We start from the raw sequence: 25,212 nt of genomic DNA on the forward strand, positions 1-25,212 counted from the left end.
AATGGACGGATAATGCCGCGCACACACGACTGGACTTTTTGGACAGACTTTTGGCGGAGGTCCGACAGACTTTCGAACGAGCGGACTTGCGCACACACGAACGGACTTATTTGCAGACTAGGTCTGACGGACTTCCCGACGGACTTTCCAAATGAACGGACTTGCCCACACACGGACTAAAGTCCGTTCATTTTGAGCGTGACTCCAGGTACGACGGGACTAGAAAGGGAAGTCAATCTCGCAGCTTTCATTGGCAAGATTGCATCCTTGCGAGCCCCGTGTCGCCTGGTATGGATTTTAAGAGGAACCCCCTATGCCAAAAAAAAACGGCGTGGGGGTCCCCCCAAAGTCCATACCAGACCCTTAGCCGAGCATGCAGCCCAGCCGGTCAGGAAAGGGGTGGAGACGAGCAAGCACCCCCCCTCCTGAGCTGTACCAGGCCGCATGCCCTCAACATGGGGGGTGGGTGCTTTGGGGAAGGGGGGTGCCCCAAAGCACCCACCCTTCCATGTTGAAGGCATGCGGCCTGGTACAGCTCAGGAGGGGGGGTGCCTCCACCCCAAAGCACTTTGTCCCCATGTTGATGAGGACAAGGGCCTCTTCCCGACAACCCTGGCTGTTGGTTGTCGGGGTCTGCTGGCGGGGGCTTATCGGAATCTGGGAGCCCCCTTTAATAAATGGGCCCCCAGATCCTGGCCCCCCACCCTATTTGAATAAGTATGGGGTACATCGTACCCCTACCCATTCACCTGGGGGTAAAAGTGTCAATAAAAAAATACACTAGACAGGTTTTTAAAGTAGTTTATTAGGCAGCTCCGGGGCTCTTCTTCCGACTTCGGGGGTCCCTTCCGACTTCTTTGTGATTTCTGCCTCTTCTCTTGCTCTCTGGTTCTTCTGCCGAGCTCCTCTGCTATCTTCTGCTCTTTTGACGCTCTTTTGCTAGCGGCGGGCCGGCTTTCTCCTTCGTTGCTGTCACTGTCTCCATCGTAGCCGTCGCCATCTTCTTCTTCCTTCTTCTGTTCTTCCGAAGTTGACACGACACTCTCTCCCGCTCTAATGCCATGGACACGGTGCGCGATGACTTATATAGGCATAAGGGGCGGGGTCACCGGGTAATGTCACCCGGTGACCCTACCCCTTATGACGTCACAGTCCCAGCATGCCCCGGGACTTGATGTCATGAGGGCAGGGTCACTGTGTGACATCACCCGCTGACCCCACCCCTTATGCCTATATAAGTCGTCGCGCACCATGTCCACGGCATTACAGCAGGAGAGAGCGTTGTGTCAACATTGGAAGAACAGAAGAAGGAAGAAGATGGTGACGGCGACGACGTGAGAAGAGGCGGAAAGCGTGAAGAAGTCAGAAGGGACCCCCGAAGACCTGTCTAACAGCTGCCTAATAAACTACTTTAAAAACCTGTCTAGTGTGTTTTTTTATTGACACTTTTTCCCCCAGGTGAATGGGTAGGGGTATGATGCACCCCATACTTATTCACAGACCTCGAAAACCAATGGCCAGGGTTATCGGGAAGAGACCCTTATCCTCATCAACATTCCCCAAAACACCCACCCCCCATGTTGAGGGCATGCAGCCTGGTACGGCTCAGGAGGGGGGGGGGGGGCGCTCGCTCGTCCCCACTCCCTTACCGGGCTGCGTGCTTGGATAAGGGTTTGGTGTGGACTTTGGGGGGATCCCCACGCCGTTTTTTTGGTGTAGGGGGTTCCACTTAAAATCTATACCAGACCCAAAGGACATTGCCACCTATCTCTCGCGCTCGCTACAATAGAAAAATGTGGTTTTCCTATTGCAGCGAGCGCGAGAGATGTTGCGCTGGAGAGGATTGCGCTGAAAACATTTCCGCGGGCAGGTGCAGTAGCTGCCCTTGCATTGTACTTGGTCCGTTGGACCAGCATACAGATGAACAGGGCTTCCCGATAGGAACTTGGTCCGGTGGACCAAGATTTCAAAAGTTCTATTTCTAGGTCCATCAGACCTTTGGATCCATCAGAAAAAGTCTGACGGAGCCCACACACGATCGAATTGTCCGACGGATTATGGTCCACCGGACCAAGTCTGCCGGAAAGTCCGATTGTGTGTACGCGGCATTAGTCTGAGATAAGATTGCCCGCCCCCGAGGAGCACACAGCCCATTTTGGTAGACATTTTTTTCTTTAAAGGGCCCGTTATACTCTGCCACCCAAAATGTAAGCAACTTTGATGGATGGTCTTCTTGTTTTCATCTTCTTATTGGAATATGGCAGGCAAGGGTCACAGGTTCTATTGATGTGATGGCCCTTGAGTTTATGAGGAAGTCTGCATTAGGTTGATGTTTTTTTGTTTTGTTTTTTCCCAATAAGTATTTTATTAGATTTTTGTGTTTTCACAAAACTTACAAAAACATGCAGTATTCAGAGGAGAAAAGCATATAAAAAGCATATACAATGCAAAATGGGTAAATGGTTACATAGCATACAAGCAGATGTGTGTCACGAATTACTAACAAGAAGAACATAGAACAGAGAAGAGGGCTACATAGCCCCTTGGAAATACTATGGCAGCACACATGGTCAAAAGAGAGGAGGGAAGGAGTAAAGAGGGTAAACTATCCCAGAGTAATTCCGTATTTTTATACCAGCTAATCCAGGGAATCCTAGGTTGATGGCCTTGATGAGATTTAGAGTTAGGGGCTGGGTTGAGGATTGTGGTTAAAGTTAGGGGTTAGAAGTTAAACCCTTGGGGCTAGGTTATGTTAATTAGCATTTTGATATGGTGTATATTTATATTTAACATTAGCATATAAACATTTAAGATTTTTGTTGTATTTTTTTAAACTTTCCTGTCTCCTATGGGACAAAGTACTTGCACTTTATCACATATTGCAAGCTGCTTCCTAATTACGAGATCTGACCTGCACCCCTCTCTCCTGCTCCCTTGACCCATCCAACAACAGCTAGGAAGGAGATGGCTGCTTCATAGCAGCCGCTTGTCTTTGCTCTGAGCAAATGCAAAAGGAATGCAAAAGATGACACACACTCCCTACCTCTTGCCTGTGAAAGTGAACTGAGCTGAGACAAGTGGCTGTTATGGAGCAGCCGTCTCCTTCCTAGCTGTTGTTGGATCGGCCATGGTAGGAGAGGAGTGGATGCAGGTCTAGCCTCACTAACTAAGGTTAGGAAGCAACTACAGTAGCAATCGGGGACAAGGTTCTTCATGTTGTTTTTTTTCCATAGGAGAGAGAACTTTAAAAACAATATATAATGATAACTCTTATTTAAGTCTTTATATCAGCCATTCTCAACCAGGGTTCCTCCAGAGGTTGTTAAGGGGGTGCTGATGGGACACTCTGATGTAAGGGGGTTGATGGGACACCCTGATGTAAGGGGGTGCTGATGGGACACTCTGATGTAAGGGGGCTGGTGATGGGACACTCTGATGTAAGGGGGTGCTGATGGGACACTCTGATGTAAGGGGGGTGCTGATGGGACACTCTGATGTAAGGGAGGTGCTGATGGGACACTCTGATGTAAGGGGGGTGCTGATGGGACACTCTGATGTTAGGGGGTGCTTATGGGACACTCTGATCTAAGGGGGCTGCTGATGGTACACTCTGATGTAAGGGGGTGCTGATGGGACACTCTGATGTATGGGGGCGCTGATGGGACACTCAGATGTAAGGGGGCTGGTGATGGGACACTCAGATGTAAGGGGGCTGGTGATGGGACACTCAGATGTAAGGGGGCTTCTGATGGGACACTCTGATGTAAGGGGGTGGTGATGGGACACTCTGATCTAAGGGGGTGCTGATGGCACACTCTGATGTAAGGGGGCTGGTGATGGGACACTCTGATGTAAGGGGGCTGCTGATGGGACACTCTGATGTAAGGGGGCTGGTAATGGGACACTCTGATGTAAGGGGGCTGGTGATGGGACACTCTGATGTAAGGGGGTGCTGATGGCACACTCTGATGTAAGGGGGCTGGTGATGGGACACTCTGATGTAAGGGGGCTGCTGATGGGACACTCTGATGTAAGGGGGCTTCTGATGGGTCACTCTGATGTAAGGGGGCTGGTCATGGGACACTCTGATGTAAAGGGGTGCTGATGGGACACTCTGATGTAAGGGGTCTGGTGATGGGACACTCTGATGTAAGGGGGCGCTGATGGAACACTCTGATGTAAGGGGTGCTGATGGGACACTCTGATGTAAGGGGGTGCTGATGGGACACTCTGATGTAAGGGGGCTGGTGATGGGACACTCTGAAGTAAGGGGGCTGATGATGGGACACTCTGATGTAAGGGGGCTGGTGATGGGACACTCTGTTGTAAGGGGGCTGGTGATGGGACACTCTGTTGTAAGGGGGCTGGTGATGGGACACTCTGATGTAAGGGGGCTGGTGATGGGACACTCTGATGTAAGGGGGCTACTGATGGGACACTCTGATGTAAGGGGGCTGGTGATGGGATACTCTGTTGTAAGGGGGCTGATGATGGGACACTCTGATGTAAGGGGGCTGGTGATGGGACACTCTGATGTAAGGGGGCTACTGATGGGACACTCTGATGTAAGGGGGCTGGTGATGGGACACTCTGATGTAAGGGGGCTGATGATGGGACACTCTGATGTAAGGGGGCTGATGATGGGACACTGATGTAAGGGGGTGGTAATGGGACACTCTGTTGTAAGGGGGCTGGTGATGGGACACTCTGTTGTAAGGGGGCTGGTGATGGGACACTCTGATGTAAGGGGGCTGCTGATGGGACACTCTGATGTAAGGGGGCTGGTGATGGGACACTCTGATGTAAGGGGGCTGCTGATGGGACACTCTGATTTAAGGGGGGTGGTGATGGGACACTCTCAACCTCAGCCATTCTCAACCAGGGTTCCTCCAGAGGTTGTTAAGGGGGTGCTGATGGGACACTCTGATGTAAGGGGGCTGATGATGGGACACTCTGATTTAAGGGGGGTGGTGATGGGACACTCTCATCCTCAGCCATTCTCAACCAGGGTTCCTCCAGAGGTTGTTAAGGGGGTGCTGATGGGACACTCTGATGTAAGGGGACTGGTGATGGGACACTCTGATGTAAGGGGGCTGGTGATGGGACACTCTGATGTAAGGGGGGTGCTGATGTGACACTCTGATGTAAGGGGTGCTGATGTGACACTCTGATGTAAGGGGGCTGGTGATGGGACACTCAAAATGTAAGTGGGCTGGTCTGGATGAAGTCCAGGGCCAAATATCTGTCCCAGTCCAGCCCTGGTGGTGTACGACCCTCCTTTTCAGACTTGCATCATCCGCTACAGGAGTTTGAGTGGGCTCCATGGTGGTCAGCAACGTGTCTTTCACAGCTTAAGTCGTAAGTTATTACTAAAACCAGTAATAATCGAATGCAGAGCAATTTTTAATATGATAAAGAGTGGATACATTTAGATCTTAGTCTCAAAGATACAACCGGCCCTTTTGAAGGCAACCATAATGCAGCCCTTGATAAAATTGAGGTGACACCCCTGATCTGGGGCTACACGAGAAGCTGGGATGTCTCCAAAGGTTTCATTAAAGTTATGACTATGGGCGGTCACTGAAGAGCAGTGGGTGGCAGTTTTGAGAGTGTCCCCCCCCATCCTCACTTTTAAATAAGTGGGGTTTAGTTGAATCATGACTTGAAGGATGGAGATGGGGGTGTAGACCTTTTGAGGAACCCTCATCACAAGGCACTCCATGTCCCAGAAAGTCCAGCAGGATACATTTTCTTCTGTTAGTAGATTCTCCCTCAATGTAGTATGAGATGAGGAGATATCAGGAGATGTCTGATGGTCCTCATTGCAGGTCACAATGCCTTCTTCTCACAGATGTATCGGTAACTATAGGTGCAGTAAGATGCGTACCAATCCTGTCCATTATCCAAACGAGCACAGTATCTACCACGCCTATACCAGAATGAAGGCTGACCATCTTTCCAGAACCTGGGGGGGGGGGGGAAACAAAAAACATTAGTGACCGGGCCGGCACTGATATTAACCACAACTGGTGGCAAAGCCTAGATGGCAGGAGAAGGCACCTCCTACAGCCTGAAAGTATTTTAGCTAAAAGGTCCAACATTTGCGCATAAAAAGCATTGCAGGTAATGTGAGAAGGAAAAGATGGTTTCATACATTGGAGATCTCTCATAGGATGTGCCGTCCACCCAATCCCAGATATCATTCTCATATGACAGACCGATCCAAAGATTCTGTGACTGTGAAATGTTACGTAGAAAATTCTGTAGAAAAACAAAAACAGTCACTACATATGATCTTATATAATCACCGGAGGAGCTTACACTCTAATGTCCTCACCACAGTCACCCACTATTATTATTATACATTTATATAGCTCTGACATATACCACAGTGCTGTACAGAGATCACTGAGCCAGTCACATCAATCTCTGTACCAGAGGAGCTTACACTCTAATGTCCCCTCCCCCCCACAGTCACATCAGTCTCTGTACAGAGGAGCTTACACTCTAATGTCCCCTCTCCCACAGTCACATCAGTCTCTGTACAGAGGAGCTTACACTCTAATGTCCCCTCCCCCCCCACAGTCACATCAGTCTCTGTACAGAGGAGCTTACACTCTAATGTCCCCTCCCCCCCACAGTCACATCAGTCTCTGTACAGAGGAGCTTACACTCTAATGTCCCCTTCCCCACAGTCACATCAGTCTCTGTACAGAGGAGCTTACACTCTAATGTCCCCTCCCCCACAGTCACATCAGTCTCTGTACAGAGGAGCTTACACTCTAATGTCCCCTCCCCCCCACAGTCACATCAGTCTCTGTACAGAGGAGCTTACACTCTAATGTCCCCTCTCCCACAGTCACATCAGTCTCTGTACAGAGGAGCTTACACTCTAATGTCCCCTCCCCCACAGTCACATCAGTCTCTGTATAGAGGAGCTTACACTCTAATGTCCCCCCCCCCACAGTCACATCAGTCTCTGTACCAGAGGAGCTTACACTCTAATGTCCCCTCCCCCACAGTCACATCAGTCTCTGTACAGAGGAGCTTACACTTTAATGCCCCCCCCCCCCCCACAGTCACATCAGTCTCTGTACAGAGGAGCTTACACTCTAATGCCCCCTCCCCCCACAGTCACATCAGTCTCTGTACAGAGGAGCTTACACTCTAATGTGCCCTCCCCCTACAGTCACATCAGTCTCTGTACAGAGGAGCTTACACTCTAATGTGCCCTCCCCCCACAGTCACATCACTCTCTGTACAGAGGAGCTTACACTCTAATCTCCCCTCCCCCACAGTCACATCAGTCTCTGTACAGAGGAGCTTACGCTCTAATGTCCCCTCCCCCCACATTTACACACAGCAGATATAATATTTACTGTAATGAATCTAAAAAGAGTAGAGACGCATTTATAAAGAGATGACAGGGGCTCTTCATATGCCTTTTATGTGTGTGGGTGGGTGTTCTTCTCTCTGCAGGAATCCGTGCCAAGTTAAGGATGTACCCTGTTTCCCCGAAAATAAGACCTAGCGTGATTGTCGGTGATGGCTGCAATATAAGCCCTAGTTAAAGTTGTAGGTCTTATTTTCAGGGTAGGGCTTATTTTCGAGGAAACGGGGTAGGGCTTATTTGGGGGGTTGGGCTTATATTGCAGCCATCACCGACAATCACGCTAGGTCTTATTTTTGGGGAAACAAGGTAGCAGGAGGTTCCTTAGGTACAGGGCTGGACTGGGACAGAAATTTGGCCCTGGACTTCATCCAGACCGGCCCACTTACAGTTTGAGTGTCCCATGAGCAGCCCCCTTACAACAGAGTGTTCCATCACCAGCCCCCTTACATCAGAGTGTCCCATCACCAGCCCCCTTACATCAGAGTGTCCCATCACCAGCCCCCTTACATCAGAGTGTCCCATCACCAGCCCCCTTACATCAGAGTGTCCCATCACCAGCCCCCTTACATCAGAGTGTCCCATCAGCACCCCCTTACATCAGAGTGTCCCTTCAGCAGCCCCCTTACATCAGAGTGTCCCATCACCAGCCCCCTTACATCAGAGTGTCCCATCACCAGCCCCCTTACATCAGAGTGTCCCATCACCAGCCCCCTTACATCAGAGTGTCCCATCACTAGCCCCCTTACATCAGAGTGTCCCATCACTAGCCCCCTTACATCAGAGTGTCCCATCAGCACCCCCTTACATCAGAGTGTCCCATCACTAGCCCCCTTACATCAGAGTGTCCCATCAGCACCCCCTTACATCAGAGTGTCCCATCACCAGCCCCCTTACATCAGAGTGTCCCATCAGCACCCCCTTACATCAGAGTGTCCCATCAGCACCCCTTACATCAGAGTGTCCCATCACCAGCCCCCTTACATCAGAGTGTCCCATCACCAGCCCCCTTACATCTGAGTGTCCCATCACCAGCCCCCTTACATCAGAGTGTCCCATCAGCACCCCCTTACATCAGAGTGTCCCATCACTAGCCCCCTTACATCAGAGTGTCCCATCACCAGCCCCCTTACATCTGAGTGTCCCATCACCAGCCCCCTTACATCAGAGTGTCCCATCACCAGCCCCCTTACATCAGAGTGTCGCATCAGCACCCCCTTACATCAGAGTGTCCCATCACCAGCCCCCTTACATCAGAGTGTCCCATCACCAGCCCCCTTACATCAGAGTGTCCCATCAGCACCCCCTTACATCAGAGTGTCCCATCAGCACCCCCTTACATCAGAGTGTCCCATCACCAGCCCCCTTACATCAGAGTGGCCCACTGAGCCATCGGCCCACTGGGAAACTCCCGGTAGTCCTGATGGCCAGTACATGCCTGCTTAGGTGAAGCCTTGGGCTAAGAGAGAATGGGATTGCTCAAAAGGGAGGATGGCTGTTGTGTCTGTATGAGCAAAGTCACCAGCCAGCAAGAACTGAGGATTACATGGAGTCCTTTCCTGTATAAAAGCCCTTCAGAAATTTAGATCCACGAAGGATTCCTTATAAAGATGCCAATCCAGCTGCCCAGTTCGGAGAAGGATAGTCCTTTCACATGGGAATGGAATACAATCCCGCGTCTTCAATTCTTCAATCTCAGAGGTCCCTCAGCTTTGGGGACACTATGGCATCTTTCATCTTTCCCTTGGTACCTACCCATGGGCACAGGAAGGAACAGATTTTCGCAAAGCCAACATAGACCATGGTGTCTGGACAGGACTGCCGGAGATGGAGTACAGTCCACACATGTATTACAAGGTCTCACACAACTGTGCCTAATAAAATTATTTTCTGGTTGCCTTGCGCAATTTTGCGTTGGCTTATGATAGTGGAAAGCGTGCCACCAAATAAAGGATCATCCATTCGGGTGAACAAAACAAAGACGTGATTAGGTTTATGATATTCAGCAGAGCTTCACCTCATACTCTAAGCTCTGCGGAGGAACATCCCCTTGCAAAGTCAACAGTCTATTTCTCTTTAGTAGACCAACCCTAATGATCCCAGGGCAAATGTCATCTGGACATCTATGTTTCTCAGTTTCATCATTTCTGTACTTGTTTTGGGTTAGCAACTCACAATGTAGCCAAACAATTGTGTTGGTGGCTACAGAGGGAAGTCAGTAGTGCCCCTCCCCTCCATGTGGCAGCCCCATTTACACCTCATCATCCTCACCATCTCATCCAGACCTTTGATGGCCACAAGTTGACCTTTCTTATCCTCACAGTGTTTCTTGGCGTAATCCCACGGCCGCGCATTTTGGGACAGGTAGTAGCAGTTTAGGCCAAAGTGTGTCCATTCCGAACCGCATAGTGGATCAGAAGTGCCTGGGAGGAGGAAAAAGAAAGAGTGCAGGAGAAAATCAGCGAAAGAAAGAAGAGAGGAAAGGGAGAGAGAACGAGTGGAGGAGAAAAATAGAGAAAGAACGGGAGGAGAGAGGAAGAGGAGAGAGAACGAGTGGAGGAGAAAAGTAGAGGAAGAATAGAGGAGAAAGAAAGTGTGGAGGATAAAAATAGAGAAAGAAAGGGAGGAGAGAGGAAGAGGAGAGAGAACGAGTGGAGGAGAAAAGTAGAGGAAGAAAGGGAGGAGTGAGAAAGAGGAGAGAGAACGAGTGGAGGAGAAAAGTAGAGAGAGAAAGGGAGGAGTGAGGAAGAGGAGAGAGAACGAGTGGAGGAGAAAGTAGAGAGAGAAAGGGAGGAGTGAGGAAGAGGAGAGAGAACGAGTGGAGGAGAAAAGTAGAGGAAGAATAGAGGAGAGAGGAAGAGGAGAGAGAACAAGTGGAGGAGAAAAGTAGAGGAAGAATAGAGGAGAGAGGAAGAGGAGAGAGAACGAGTGGAGGAGAAATTTAGAGGAATAAAAGGAGGAGAGAGAAAGTGTGGAGGAGAAAAATAGAGAAAGAACGAAGGAGGGAGAAAGAGTGGAGGAGACATTTTGAGAAATAAAAGGAGGAGAGAAAAAGAGTGGAGGAGAAATTTAGAGAAATAAAGGGAGGAGAGAGAAAGAGGAGAGAGAAAGAGTGGAGGAGAAAAATAGAGAAAGAACGGAGGGGAGAGGAAGAGGAGAGAGAAAGAAAGGGAGGAGAAAAGTAGAGAAAGAACGGAGCAGAGAGAAAGAGTGGAGAAGAAAAATAGAGAAAGAAAGGGAGGAGAGAGGTATGGGGAAAAATAAAGCATGGTGGAGAAAAATAGAGAAAGAATGGAGGAGGAATTTAGAGAAATAAAAGAAGGAGAGAGTAAGAGCGGAGGAGAAATTTTGAGAAATAAAGGGAGGAGAGAGAAAGAGTGGAGGAGAAAAGTAGAGAAAGAAAGGAAGCAGAGAGGAAGGGGGAGAGGAAGAATGGAGGAGAAAAATAGAGACAGGAAAGAAAAGGTAGGAGAGAGGAAGAGGAGAGAGAAGGAGTGGAGGAGAAAAATAGAGAAAGAAAGGGAGGAGAGAGGAAGAGGAGAGAGAACGAGTGGAGGAGAAATTTAGAGAAAGAAAAGGAGGAGAGAGGTATGGGGAAAAATAAAGCATGGTGGAGAAAAATAGAGAAAGAATCGAGGGGAGAGGAAGAGGAGAGAGAAAGAATGGAGGAGAAAAATAGAGACAGGAAAGAAAAGGGAGGAGAGAGAAAGAGTGGAGAAGAAAAGTAGAGAAAGAACGGAGGAGAGAGAAAGAGTGGAGGAGAAAAGTAGAGAAAAAACGGAGAAGAGAGAAAGAGTGGAGGAGAAAAGTAGAGACAGAATGGAGGAGAGAGAAAGAGTGGAGGAGAAAAGTAGAGAAAGAAAGGGAGGAGAGAGAAAGAGTGGAGGAGAAAAGTAGAGAAAGAACAGAGGAGAGAGAAAGAGGAGAGAGAAAGAGTGAAGGAAAAAAGTAGAGAAAGAAAGGGAGGAGAGAGAAAGAGTAGAGGAGAAAAGTAGAGAAAGAGCAGAGGAGAGAGAAAGAGGAGAGGAAAGAGTGGAGGAGAAAAGTAGAGAAAGAACGGAGGAGAGAGAAAGAGTGAAAAAGAAAAGTAGAGAAAGAAAGGGAGGAGAGAGAAAGAGTGGAGGAGAAAAGTAGAGAAAGAGGAGAGAGAAAGAGGAGAGAGAAAGAGGAGAGAGAAAGAGTGGAGGAGAAAAGTAGAAAAAGAAAGGGAGGAGAGAGAAAGAGTGGAGGAGAAAAGTAGAGAAAGAACAGAGGAGAGAGAAAGAGGAGAGAGAAAGAGTGGAGGAGAAAAGTAGAAAAAGAAAGGGAGGAGAGAGAAAGAGTAGAGGAGAAAAGAAGAGAAAGAAAGGAGGAGAGAGAAAGAATGGAGGAGAAATTTCGAGAAATAAAGGGAGGAGAGAGAAAGAGTGGAGGAGAAAAATAGAGAAAGAACAGAGGAGAGAGAAAGAGTGGAGGAGAAATTTAGAGAAAGAAAGGGAGGAGAGAGAAAGAGTGGAGGAGAAATTTAGAGAAATAAAGGGAGGAGAGAGAAAGAGTGGAGGAGAAAAGTAGAGAAAGAAAGGGAGGAGAGAGAAAGAGTGGAGGAGAAAAGTAGAGAAAGAACAGAGGAGAGAGAAAGAGTGGAGGAGAAATTTAGAGAAAGAAAGGGAGGAGAGAGAAAGAGTGGAGGAGAAAAGTAGAGAAAGCGTGGAGGAGAAAAGTAGAGAAAGAACAGAGGAGAGAGAAAGAGTGGAGGAGAAAAGTAGAGAAAGAACGGAGGTGAGAGAAAGAGGAGAGAGAAAGAGTGGAGGAGAAAAGTAGAAAAACAAAGGGAGGAGAGAGAATGAGTGGAGGAGAAATTTAGAGAAATAAAGGGAGGAGAGAGAAAGAGTGGAGGAGAAAAGTAGAGAAAGAACGGAGGAAAGAGAAAGAGTGGAGGAGAAAAGTAGAAAAAGAAAGGGAGGAGAGAGAAAGAGTGGAGGAGAAAAGTAGAGAAAGAACAGAGGAGAGAGAAAGAGTGGAGGAGAAATTTAGAGAAAGAAAGGGAGGAGAGAGAAAGAGTGGAGGAGAAAAGTAGAGAAAGAACGGAGGAGAGAGAAAGAGTGGAGGAGAAAAGTAGAAAAATAAAGGGAGGAGAGAGGTATGGGGAAAAATATAGCATGGTGGAGAAAAATAGAGAAAGAATGGAGGAGAAAATTAGAGAAACAAAAGAAGGAGAGAGAAAGAGTGGAGGAGAAAAGTAGAGAAAGAAAGGAAGCAGAGAGGAAGGGGGAGAGGAGGAATGGAGGAGAAAAATAGAGACAGGAAAGAAAAAGGAGGAGAGAGGAAGAGTGGAGGAAAAAGTAGAGAAAGAAAGGGAGGAGAGAGAAAGAGTGAAGGATAAAAGTAGATAAGGAAAGGGAGGAGAGAGGTATGGGGAAAAATAAAGAGTGGAGGACAAAAATAGAGATGAAGGGAGGAGAGAGGAAGGTGGAGATATAAGTTGAGAGAAAAGAAGGGAAAGGATGGAGAGAGAGAGAAAGAAGAGGACAAAGAGAAGTGAGGGAGAAGGAGGACTTATATATTTTAATTAACAGAAAATCTGAAGAGGTCTCATTAGGCTGGAGAGCAGCGGGTGGGTTACCTCCTGCGTCTTGTACAGGAAGCCAGAAATAATAATAGTGAGAGATCGTGCCTTAGAAAGTCAGGGAAAATGAAGGTGTGGAGGATTAGCGATTGGCGGAATAGGGAAAACATACCATTGCTGTTGCGGAGTCCATCTGTTAGTTTCCCCACTGCGGCCAAAATCCTCTGATTGTCACTGGTAAGAGAACCTGCAATAGGAAACAATACAAATATCAATATTTCTGTGTCTCCATTAGCAGGGAAGAAAGAAGAGAGGAACACCGGAAGTATCTCCGGTGGGACCTTTATCTCCAACCTTAAAAAGCCAACTCTAGCCGGGAAAAGTTTTGATTCTCAGCCTTTCCATTCCCCTCAACATCTGCACACAGTAGATGGGTTTGATCTGTAAATAGTCATTTATGAATTTCTGCAAGCTCATATCGTAATCTCATATCCAGGAGAATCAAAACATTTGCAGATTCATCTGAATTTTATGACCAATTTGCTTGTCATCATTGGTGATGACAAAGTGGGGAGAGATGTCTCCAACATGGACACATATGGATGTAGATCCACCACTGGAGGCCTTGCCCCTTCCCGTTTTTCTCTTATTGCTGTTTGCCTTCCTATTGAATAAAAATACAACTTGTTTCCTCGAAGAGCTCTCCCCACTGGAGGGGCACTGGAATAAAAAAACATACAGAGGATCTAATCCTGCCTCATTCCATCCAAACAATGGAAAGTTTTGGTCGAAGTCGGGCTTCCAAGGTAGATTGCATTATGTTGATGGACATTTAATGCTCCAGTTTTCATGAAATGTTCCAATATCTCGTAGAAAGCCTTCCCTGATGAATGGCATATGTCATGACCACAAAATCGGGGCAACTCCACATTCATGCCTATGGTTTGGGATGGTCAGGTGTTTACAATTTTGGTCATATATCCATATCTTTCCACTTTTATATGCTGTTCACAAAGGTCTTATTTGTGTGCTGATCAGTTATACCAGCCTTTCCCAACCTTTTCAACATAGAGGAACCCTTCCAATAACTTTTTAGAGCCCCTGGTAAAAAAATATTTTTAAATGAACAGCTTGTGATGGTCAGTGGGAAGAATGCTCCTTACCAGTGGTGTAACTATGCCTTCAGGGCCCCAGTGCAAGAAACCATGAAGGGCCCCCCTGACTCCCATCAGGCCCTTCCCTCCGAGCCCTTTGGTGGAAGGCACGTACCACCTTTGTGACCCTGGTAGTTCTGCCACTGGTGTGAGTGTTTTTGTTATATATTTTTTCACAATATTATCTTTTAAATTATATTTTACATTTTTTTTTAGTTGCCCCGTTAGGGGGGCTTCGGTGAGATATCAGGGGTCTAAACAGACCTCTGACGTTCCATCTTTGGGACAGAGAAAGGTGGTGGAGGACATAGCCATCCATCTCCTTCTCTGCAGCCTTAGCTGCACAGAACGAATGGATAGGAATAGCTATGTACAGAGTTTACTACATTTCAGTTATGAATGGACAGATTCAGTGTTCGGTACAGATCACTGATTCTCCATTCAGAAAAGGAAGGGGCCAGTAAATGACACATTCACCGGCCCCTTCCCCACTCTCCATCCTGACAGATCCCCCGCAGCAGCCGATGGAAGAGGGGAGGGGAGAACCTGGCAGAGCTGCAGGGGGACATGGAGGGGACCAGAGAGAGTACATGGGGGGGGGCAGCAGGAAGCTGGATAGGAGGAGCGGGGCAGCTATGTATAGTGGAATTGATCTCTCCATTTTCTTCCCGCAGCCGCTGAATGCCACTTCTCCTCCTCTTCCTCCTGTAGGTGATCAGCAGATGCAGGACAAAAATGGAAAGATTGTCTCCTCTATATGCAGCCGTCCCCTTGGCTCCTTATACAGGTATACAAGGGAGCCCCTGCAGCATGGGCCCAAGTCACGATTTGCGATCCTCGGTAGGTACGTCCATGCTCCTTACACTTGTGGTCACTGGGAAGAATCCTCCCTTACAGATAGCTAAAAAAGACGATTGGTGTCAGTGGTTAATGACTCTGGATAAACCCTAGGGTTCCATGGAACAGTGGTTGAGAAACCCTGGGTTATACGACTGAACATTGACCTCAGTGATCTCCATTCGTCCAGGAGTTGGCTTTCCTAAAGTTTATTTTAGCATCTAAGCCCTTGTACACACGGTCGGAGAATCCGTCGGAATGTGTCCTATCGGACCGTGTTGTCGGATAATCCGACTGTGTGTGGTCTGCATCGGACTGTTTCCGTCGGAATATCCGTCGGACCAAATTTTACAACATGTTGGAAATATTTCCCGACCAACTGGTCCGATAGGACATACTCCGATCATGTGTAAAGAATTCCGATCGGACAAAGTGCCACGCATGCTCAGATCAAATTCCTACATCAAAGCTATTGGCTACTAGCCTGAACGCAGTCCCATCGTAATGAAATTACATTATCACGTTCTGAATGATCGGATTTTTCGACAACTTAGTCCGACCGTGTGTATACAACAGTTTCGGAAAAGATCCGACGGACAAAATCCGTCGGATTTGGTTGTCGAAATGTCCGACCGTGTGTACAAGGGCTAAGAAGGGCCTGAGGACGGAAACCCAAGAATCTTGTTGCAAGCATTGGCCATGACCACTGGAATGAAATAAACTGTTCATCGGTTGGGATCCCTCTATCTTATGTCTGAAATGAGAGAAGCTCATGTGGAGAAGAACCTTCAGTATGATTGATGATAATCGAGACCTGAAATTAAGTTCAGTTCTACAAAGTAGACCTGGGCACCAAGCAACTGAGAATTTCTTGGTCAGAGAGGGCAAAGACCACCCTCATAAACAGACTCTTTTCCTAGGTCCTGGGTGACCTAAAACCCCAAAACAATGGGATGGAGGTTAGTTGAGACGTTATGAATGAATGAAACATGTTGGCCTTTAATAAGAATAATAGACATTCCAAACCTTTGTTGCTATACAGTTATCTCCAACACCTAAAAATGTCCAGCCTCCAATCAGATTGACCCTAATGAATACACTACATGCTACAAATGTCCAGGCAGGCCCAGAGGTCAACACAACCCATTATTCTTACAGGGGGGCACAATTACCTGTGATTTCGTCAGACAGAAAAAGGTTCACCATCGACTTGATATTCGTCACTGTGCTTTCCACTGCGTTTTCTGAGGAGACAGGAAATCAGTCTTTATTCCATGTTCATCTTCTCAGATGCTTCTGCTGCCCATAAAAACCATTACCCAGGAGGGCTGAACCATATACAGATTCTTCCCCTCTTGGATAACAACAACATTGCTTGGGGCTTCATGGCAGTAGAGTCAGCTCACTATAGTTAGGAGCTCACTGGATTATAAGGAGACCAGCAGGTTGATGATACCTACCTAGACATATCCTTTAACTGAACGTTGACCTCAGGGATCTCCAGAATGTGCACAACTGGCTTCTATGCTAGTTATATGAACATTTCTGGTTACAAATAGAGCTGTGCTGAAATACCAATACAAATTATAATATATGAATCAAGAAATAGTCCAAATAATGGAAGCAAAAGTCCTGACCAGCCCTGAAGCAGCAATCATTAGTTGCTAAATCACCAGTGCAGATAGCGAAAAATAATAAAAGGGTTGAAGTCCAAGTTCTGATGAGAGGAGTCCTTCCAATGATATTGACACCATCAAACGCCCACATTGAAATGTGACCTCCACCATATAAAGTGCTCGCTTATATGGACCTCCTATAACGGGAGGTCAGAAACACTTGTGGCTTATACCCAGCCAGGGCCTTTATCCCTCCAGGAGAGGGGTATGAAGATGGCATCGCCCACCATATCTGGATTCCCAAGGCAAAAGAGTCAGAAACGATCTCAGCTCAATCTTGTCCTCCACAGAGCCTTTACGACATGGAATCCAATGGGTGTGATATCCTGAGGGTGGATCCGTGTCGTATGGGTTCTGTGGAGGGTTCCAGTTAAGATTGAGCTGAGATCGTTTCTGACCTTTTTGCCTTGGTAATCCACATATGGTGGGCGTTGCCATCTTCATACCCCTCCTGGATGGATAAAGGCCCTGGCTGGGTATAAGCCACAAGTGTTTCTGACCTCCCGTTATGGGAGGTATAGGCTGGTAATTGAACACTTTATATGGTGGAGGTCACATTTCAATTTGGGTCTCATCATAACTTGGACTTAAAAACCTTTTATTATTTTTCACTATTTGCACTGGACTTTTCCATTATTTGAACTATTTCTTGATTCATATATTATCATTTGTGTTGGCATTTCAGTGCAGCTCTATTTGTAACCATTTATTATTGACTGTGTATATCTCACAGCCAGGGGCGGACTGAAAACTCATGGGGCCCCCGGGCAATAGGAGATTATGGGGCCCCTAGGCAATCAGAGATTATGGGGCCATACAGTATGCACACACACACAACAGTATACAATCACACGGTATACACAGACATGTTTCTATTGGCTGAGAAGGTACTGGAGAGGTGGGGTGGCTATAATCTCAGGATTTTTAGATCAAAAGGATGTCGGTAAGGGACATTTCAGAGACAAATGTAAAAAAAAAAAAACCCACAGATTTTTACATACTGTCCCTGGTCTTACTGAGGCTGGCAACCCTGATGGGGCCCCCTAGTGGCCTGGGGCTCTCGGGCAGTGCCCGAGTGGCCGAATGGTCAGTCCGCCCCTGCTCACAGCAGAGTTGCTGCTCTCAAAGATCACTTGGAGTTCATAGCGCAGTTTCTTCTTGTTTGCTTACATGCACATCTCTGTTATCCCGAGTAGGGATGAGCTGAATGTATCTAGTTCAAGCATGGTTAGGCGAACAATAGTGACTCCGAAACCCCATTGAAGTCAATAGGAGTCAAAAGCTGAAAACCAGTATTGGTCATTTTCTAAGATTACTGGCAAATGGCATGGAGGGGTGCACTTCCCTAGGGAAAAAAGGACCAAAACAAAAAATGTTTACCAAATTCCATTTAACGGGGGGATCAGCAATTTTATTAATACATAAGAGTCAAATATTGAATGTGCAAAAATCCCTTAAAAAACATGCCTGAGGATGGCCAGACCCAGCCTGTGAAGTCACCCATCTGTACCATGTATACAACCTATCGCAGCAAAACTGACACATTTGCACATAGATAAAAAGAATTCTGAAAATCTATTTATCTATACCAGACCCTTATCCTAGCTTCGGGGTTTGATATGAATTCTAAGGGGAAACCTCATACAACAGACAAAAACAAAAAGCACAATCCATGCCAAACTTTTATCAGGGCCAGAATGGGGGCAAGATGAGTGTATGCCCCCCACCCAAAAAGGACCAAAACAAAAAATGTTTACCAAATTCCATTTACGGTAACTGAGAATTAGCAATTTTATTAATACAAAAGAGTCAAACATTGGATGTGCAAAAATCACTTAAATAACATGCCTGGGGATGGCCAGACCCAGCCTGTGAAGTCACCCATCTGTACCATGTATACAACCTGTCGCAGCAAAACTGACACATTTGCACATAGATAAAAATAATTCTGAAATTTTATTTATCTATACCAGACCCTTATCCTAGCTTTGGGGTTTGATATGAATTCTAAGGGGAAACCTCATACAGCAGACAAGAACAAAAAGCCCAATCCATGCCAAACTTTTATCAGGGCCAGAATGGGGGGAAGATGAGTGTGTGCCCCCCCCCCACCCAATCCCGGACCATATTAGTCCACATACCCTCAACTTGGGAGGTACCTTGGCAGTGCACCTCATCTCCATGTGGATAGGAGAAGGCAGAGGCGTCTGCTGGTATATTTTTGGATGGGGCAGCAAACAATACCCCTGCCAACAGCCCCCTGGTTGGTCAGTCAGGTCACAGGCACCCCCCCCCCCCTGGTTAGTCGGTCACCAGCCCCACAATTACCCCATCTAGGTTACTGGCAGCAGGCGGCGACTTTACCCTGCATCTCCTCTCCTCCTCGGCTTCGGCGGCTTCCCCTGCATCTCCCCCCTCCTCCTTTTCGGAGGCCAATAGGATCGCTTCTCCTCTCGGCCAAAATTGGTTGACGGGTCTCAGGACCCACTTCCTGATTGGAGAGGGAGGAGATTTAGGAAGACGATAGCGAATATTAGTTTGCTATTGTCACACAACTGGGTGGGCTCGAGGCGCAGTGCTCCACCCTTTTTTGAAGCCAGTTAGAGCCTCAGGCTCTAATCAAATGCTTCTGAAAAAAAAAAAAAAACAATTGGAACCCATGTGTCCGGTGCCCTGTAGGCAGTTTAACCACTTCCGGACTGCCCACCGTCGTTATACGTTGGTACTTTGAAGGAGGATATTGTTGTTATGGCAGCAGCTAGCTACCATGACCCCCGGTATCCTCTTCTTCAGTGAGCGGTCCAGTTTCTGATAAAAGTGGTCTCTGTGGCGAATTCGCCGCAAGATCACTTTTATCGGTGGCTGGAGAGGGCCTACCCCCTCCCGCCGTGCTCCGGTGCCCTCTGCCACTTACCAGAGCCGTCGGTGGTGATCGGGTCCTCTCCCTGTAAGGTATGGAGACAAGTGAGGGGAAGATGTCCCCCTCCCGTCTCCATATCACTGGAGGGCAGAAGCGACGTCAAAACGTCACTTCCGCCCATAGCTCTTAAAGGGCCATTTTTTTTATTTTTATTTTTTTTACTGCATGTTAATGTAAATATGAGACGTGAGGTCTTTTTGACCCCCAGATCTCATATTTAAGAGGTCCTGTCATGCTTTTTTCTATAACAAGTGATGTTTACATTCCTTGTAATAGGAATAAAAGTGACACTTTTTAATTTTTTTTATAAAGGACAGTGTCAAAATAAAAAGTAAAATAAATAAAGAAAGAAAATATTTTTTTTTAAAGCGCCCGTCCTGCCGAGTTTGCACGCAGAAGCGAACGCATACATGAGTCGCGCCCGCATGTGAAAACGGTGTTCAAGCCACACATGTGAGGTATCACCGCGATCGTTAGGATGAGAGCAATAATTCTATCCCTAGACCTCCTCTGTAACTTAAAACATACAACCTGTAGAATTTTTTAAATGCCACCTATGGAGGTTTTTAAGGGTAAAATTTTGTCGCCATTCCATGAGCGGAGCGCAATTTTGAAGCGTGACATGTTGGGTATCAATTTAACATAACATCATCTTTCACGATATATATATATATATAAAAACAAAATTGGGCTAACTTTACTGTTGTCTTATTTTTTAATTAAAAAAAGTGTCCACTGGGAGAAGGGCCAGTTCCCAACAACCATGGCCAGGTATTTGTAGGGGGCTGTGGTTGGGGCGGGTGGGGGGCTTATTGGAATTTAGAAGTTCCCTTTAACAATAAAAAGGAAACAAGTTTAGAGCCTTGTACACACGGTCGGAGAATCCGTCGGAATGCGTCCTATCGGATCGTGTCGTTGGATAATCCGACTGTGTGTGGTATGCATCGGACTGATTCTGTCCGAATCTCCGTCGGACCCAATTTTCCAACATGTTGGAAATATTTTCCGACCAACTGGTTCGATCGGACATACTCCGATCATTTGTAGAGAATTGTGATCGGACCAAGTGCCACGCATGCTCAGATCAAATTCCTACATCAAAGCTATTGGCTACTAGCCTGAATGTAGTCCCATCGTAACGAAATTACGTCATCACGTTCTGAATGATCGGATTTTTCGACAACTTAGTCCGACCGTGTGTATGCAACAGTTTCAGACAAGATCCGACGGACAAAATCTGACGGATTTGGTTGGCAGAATGTCCGACCGTGTGTACAGGGGCTAAGAAGACTTACAAAAAAAAAAAAACCTGTCCTACGATGTACACCCCTCATCAATCGTGTCTTCCAATACAGGTCTACTTCAATCACAATGATACGATGCCCACCAATCCACTGAAAGTCCAAAATCTTGCTAACATGGCCTTCCCCATCACTCACACACACCAAATGACATTGTAGGAGGAACGCCTATCCAATCCCCTCCCGGAGAAACCATAGGGTCCCACAGAACCCTGGATGAGATAGACAATGGATCCCTCAGCCTCCAAAAAACACTTAAATTGTAGATCTGTAAGCGGTTTATTTGGTGCCCAGGAGAAGATAAAGAGGCCACAGAGAACGCTCATGTTCCGTGTATGAGGCCCTGTTGGTCTTTGCATCTCCTCCATGACCTGAGGATCTCATCAACAGAGAGCACTTTTTTTTTTTTTTGGGTCAACTGCCCATTGTTTACGTGGATGTTATCACTGCCCAGATAGATAACAGGGTGCAGCTTAAGCTCTGCTGCCGACTGGCAAACCCCCAAAACCTACTCCGGAAGTCCGTCATGAAGCTTTCAAAGTCAGTCAGTTTCTCCGCCATCACTGAATCTGGAAAAGGGATAAAAAATAACAAGGTTGAAAAGACTAGAACCCCGACATTATCCCACTGTAACCCTCCCCCATAGAACCCAAAGTCCCCACTTACTTTCCACATATAATTGGTCCACTCTGGAGTGCACCTCAATACTCATGTTCCTCAGCTTCACCTCCAGGCTCTGCTCTGTTTCACCCACCCCCTGACCTGTCACATAAAAAAAAAAAAAAAGAGAGAGAGAGCAGAACATTGTCACCCTATAACAGGAAATGTTTGAACGAGAACCTTTGTGGCAGGATCACTTACCCCTTGTACACACGGTCGGAGATTCCGACAACCAAATCCAACGGAGTAATTCCGACGGATTAATTCCGGGAAGAGGTTCGGAAGTGATGTTGCATACACACGGTCGGACTAAATTGTCGGAAAATCCGATTGTACATAACGTGATGACGTTATTTCGTTACGACGGGACTGCGTTCGGGCTAGTAGCCAATAGCTTTGGTCTAGGAATTTGATCTGAGCATGCGTGGCACTTTGTTCCTCGGTGTAGGCTACACATGATCGGAGTATGTCCGATCGGAGCATTTTGTCGGAAAACTTTACCGGCAAGTTGGAAAACTTGGTCCGTCAGATATTCCGACGGAAACAGTCCGATGGAGACCACACACACAGTCGAAATAACCGACAAAACGGTCCAATAGGACACAATTACGTCGGAATCTCCGACCGTGTGTACAAGGGCTAAGTGCCCATTCACACAGGGGGCGACGCGACTTGCAGCGCGACTCACAGACGCAACCTGCACACGACTTCAGCAGCGACTTGCAAAACGACTACTGTATAGAAGTCAATGCAAGTCGCCTGAAGTCGCCCCAAAAATAGTACAGGAACCTTTTTTCTAAGTCGGAGCGACTTGAGTTGCTCCTATTAGAACGGTTCCATAGTACAGAACGGAGCGCGACTTGTCAGGCGGCTAAGTCGCCTGACAAGTCGCGGTAGTGTGAACGGGCACTAAGGATTATTTTAATCAGCTTAGGTCAATGGAAATACTACAGGCATCCAAATGGTATTGTATGGCTGGCAATTTAAATTACATTTTTTTCTTTAGAAATGTAGTTTTGCTGCAGCAGGTTCTATACATGGTGTAGATGTACCACTTTACAGGCAGACTCAGGGGACCCCCCCCCCCTTCCCCAGGCACTATATTTAACCACTTCCCGCTCAAAGACGTCATATGACATCTTTGACTTTCAGTGGGAATATCTAAATGCTGCTTGCAGGTACAGACATCATTCAGATATCTTTGTTTTCAGCCGGCGATTCTGTGCAACATAGGAATGATCATAGCGGTGGTTCCATCGCTTGATCGTTCTTACAGGCGACGGGAGGGGACATCGGCCATCCGGTGCTTCTCCTGTGCCACCGGGGACCCGGAGAGAGAATCGCCAACCGCCGGATGACGACCATAGAGATTTCCGGTGACCAGATTGTCACCAGTCATCTCTATGACTTTCGGAGGCCTGGGTGCAACGTTATGATGTCACGTCCAGGCCGGGGATGTAAACAAAGCCGCAGATGCGGCTAGTAAGTATGGGATCGTGGATTTTTTTTTCCAATAGGACACATTCCGTCGGAATCTCCGACCGTGTGTACAAGGGCTAAGGATTATTTCAATCAGCTTAGGTTAATGGAAATACTACAGGCATCCAAATGGGTATTGTATTGCTGGCAATTTAAATTACATTTTTTTCTTTAGAAATGTAGTTTTGCTGCAGCAGGTTCTATACATGGTGCAGATGTACCACTTTACAGGCAGACTCAGGGGACCCCACCCCCCTCCCCAGGCACTATATTTAACCACTTCCCGCCCAAAGACGGCATATGATATCTTTTGACTTTCAGTGGGAATATCTAAATGCTGCTTGCAGGCACAGACATCATTCAGATATCTTTGTTTTCAGCTGGCGATTCTGTGCACCATAGGAATGATCATAGCGGTGGTTCCATCGCTTGATCGTTCTTACAGGCGACGGGAGGGGACATCGGCCATCCGGTGCTTCTCCTGTGCCACCGGGGACCCGGAGAGAGAATCGCCAACCGCCGGATGACGACCATAGAGATTTCCGGTGACCAGATTGTCACCAGTCATCTCTATGACTTTCGGAGGCCTGGGTGCAACGTTATGATGTCACGTCCAGGCCGGGGATGTAAACAAAGCCGCAGATGCGGCTAGTAAGTATGGGATCGTGGATTTTTTTTTCCAATAGGACACATTCCGTCGGAATCTCCGACCGTGTGTACAAGGGCTAAGGATTATTTTAATCAGCTTAGGTCAATGGAAATACTACAGGCATCCAAATGGGTATTGTATTGCTGGCAATTTAAATTACATTTTTTTCTTTAGAAATGTAGTTTTGCTGCAGCAGGTTCTATACATGGTGCAGATGTACCACTTTACAGGCAGAGTAAGGGGACCCCCCCCCCTTCCCCAGGCACTATATTTAACCACTTCCCGCTCAAAGAAGTCATATGACATCTTTGACTTTCAGTGGGAATATCTAAATGCTGCTTGCAGGTACAGACATCATTCAGATATCTTTGTTTTCAGCCGGCGATTCTGTGCACCATAGGAATGATCATAGCGGTGGTTCCATCGCTTGATCGTTCTTACAGGCGACGGGAGGGGCCATCCGGTGCTTCTCTGGGCTCTCCTGTGCCATTAGGGACCCGGAGAAAGAATCGGCCACAGCTGGATGACGACCATAGAGATTTCCGGTGACCAGATTGTCACCAGTCATCTCTATGACTTTCGGAGGCCCTGGTGCAACGTTATGATGTCACGTCCAGGCCACGGATGTAAACAAAGCCGCAGATGTGGCTAGTAAGTATGGGATTGTGGATTTTTTTTTCCCACCGATCTCATGCTTTCCAGCCTGGAGGAGAGATGCGGAGGTCTTATTGATCCCACATCTCTCCATAAAGAGGACCTGTCACAAACGATTCCTATTACAAGGGATGTTTGCATTCCTTGTAATAGGAATAAAAGTGATCAAAAAAATTTAAAAGTGTAAAAAAATAAAAAAATAAAAAATAAATAATAATAATAATTTAAAACGCCTCTGTACCCGGTAGCTCGCACTCAGAAGCGAACGCACACACAAGTCCCGCCCACATATGTAAACACTGTTCAAACCACACATGCGAGGAATCGCCGTGTGCGTTAGAGCGCGAGCAACAATTCTAGCACTAGATCTCCTCTGTAACTCTAAACATGTAACCTGTAAAAAAAAAAATTAAAATGAAAGCATCGCCTATGGAGATGTTTAAGTACCAAACTTTGGCGTCATTCCATGAGTGGGCGCAATTTTAAAGCGTGACATGTTGGGTATCTGTTTACTCAGCATAACATCATCTTTATACTAAAAAAATTGGGCTAACTTTATTTTTTTGTTTTTTAAATCATGAAACTGTTTTTTTTTTACCGAAAAAAACGCGTTTTGAAAGATTGTTTTTGCGCAAATACCGTGCGAGATAAAAAGTTGGAATGACTGCCCCATTTTATTCCCTAGGGTCTCTGCTAAAAATCTATACATACACATATATATATATATATATATATATATATATATATATATATATATATATATATATATATATATATGTATATGTATATATATGTATATATATATATATATATATATATATATATATATATATATATATATATATATATATATATATATATATATAAAATGTTTGGGGGTTCTGAGTAATTTTCTAGCAAAAAAAATTATGATTTTCACATGTAGGAGAGGAGTGTCGGAATATTAA

At 46.6% G+C, this 25,212-nt stretch overlaps 1 protein-coding gene across 1 annotated transcript in view; it reads right to left on the reverse strand.

The window, feature by feature from the left end:
• Nucleotides 1-5,385: 5,385 nt before the first annotated feature.
• LOC143981428 (asialoglycoprotein receptor 1-like) overlaps nt 5,386-25,212 on the reverse strand; it is a 22,100-nt gene continuing 2,273 nt past the window's right edge. Inside the window, exons 3-9 of the mRNA XM_077479257.1 lie at nt 21,490-21,585; nt 21,336-21,392; nt 16,099-16,170; nt 13,108-13,182; nt 9,662-9,813; nt 6,155-6,261; nt 5,386-5,965 (exon numbers count right to left, since the gene is read on the reverse strand). Coding sequence (XP_077335383.1) covers nt 5,830-5,965; nt 6,155-6,261; nt 9,662-9,813; nt 13,108-13,182; nt 16,099-16,170; nt 21,336-21,392; nt 21,490-21,585 — 695 coding nt within the window. The 3' untranslated portion in view covers nt 5,386-5,829. The remainder of the gene's footprint in view (nt 5,966-6,154; nt 6,262-9,661; nt 9,814-13,107; nt 13,183-16,098; nt 16,171-21,335; nt 21,393-21,489; nt 21,586-25,212) is intronic.

Source organism: Lithobates pipiens, unplaced genomic scaffold (assembly GCF_037356315.1).
Source record: "Lithobates pipiens isolate NorthernLeopardFrog02 unplaced genomic scaffold, aLitPip1_a1.2 Scaffold_157, whole genome shotgun sequence".
Classification (NCBI taxonomy): Eukaryota; Metazoa; Chordata; class Amphibia; order Anura; family Ranidae; genus Lithobates; species Lithobates pipiens.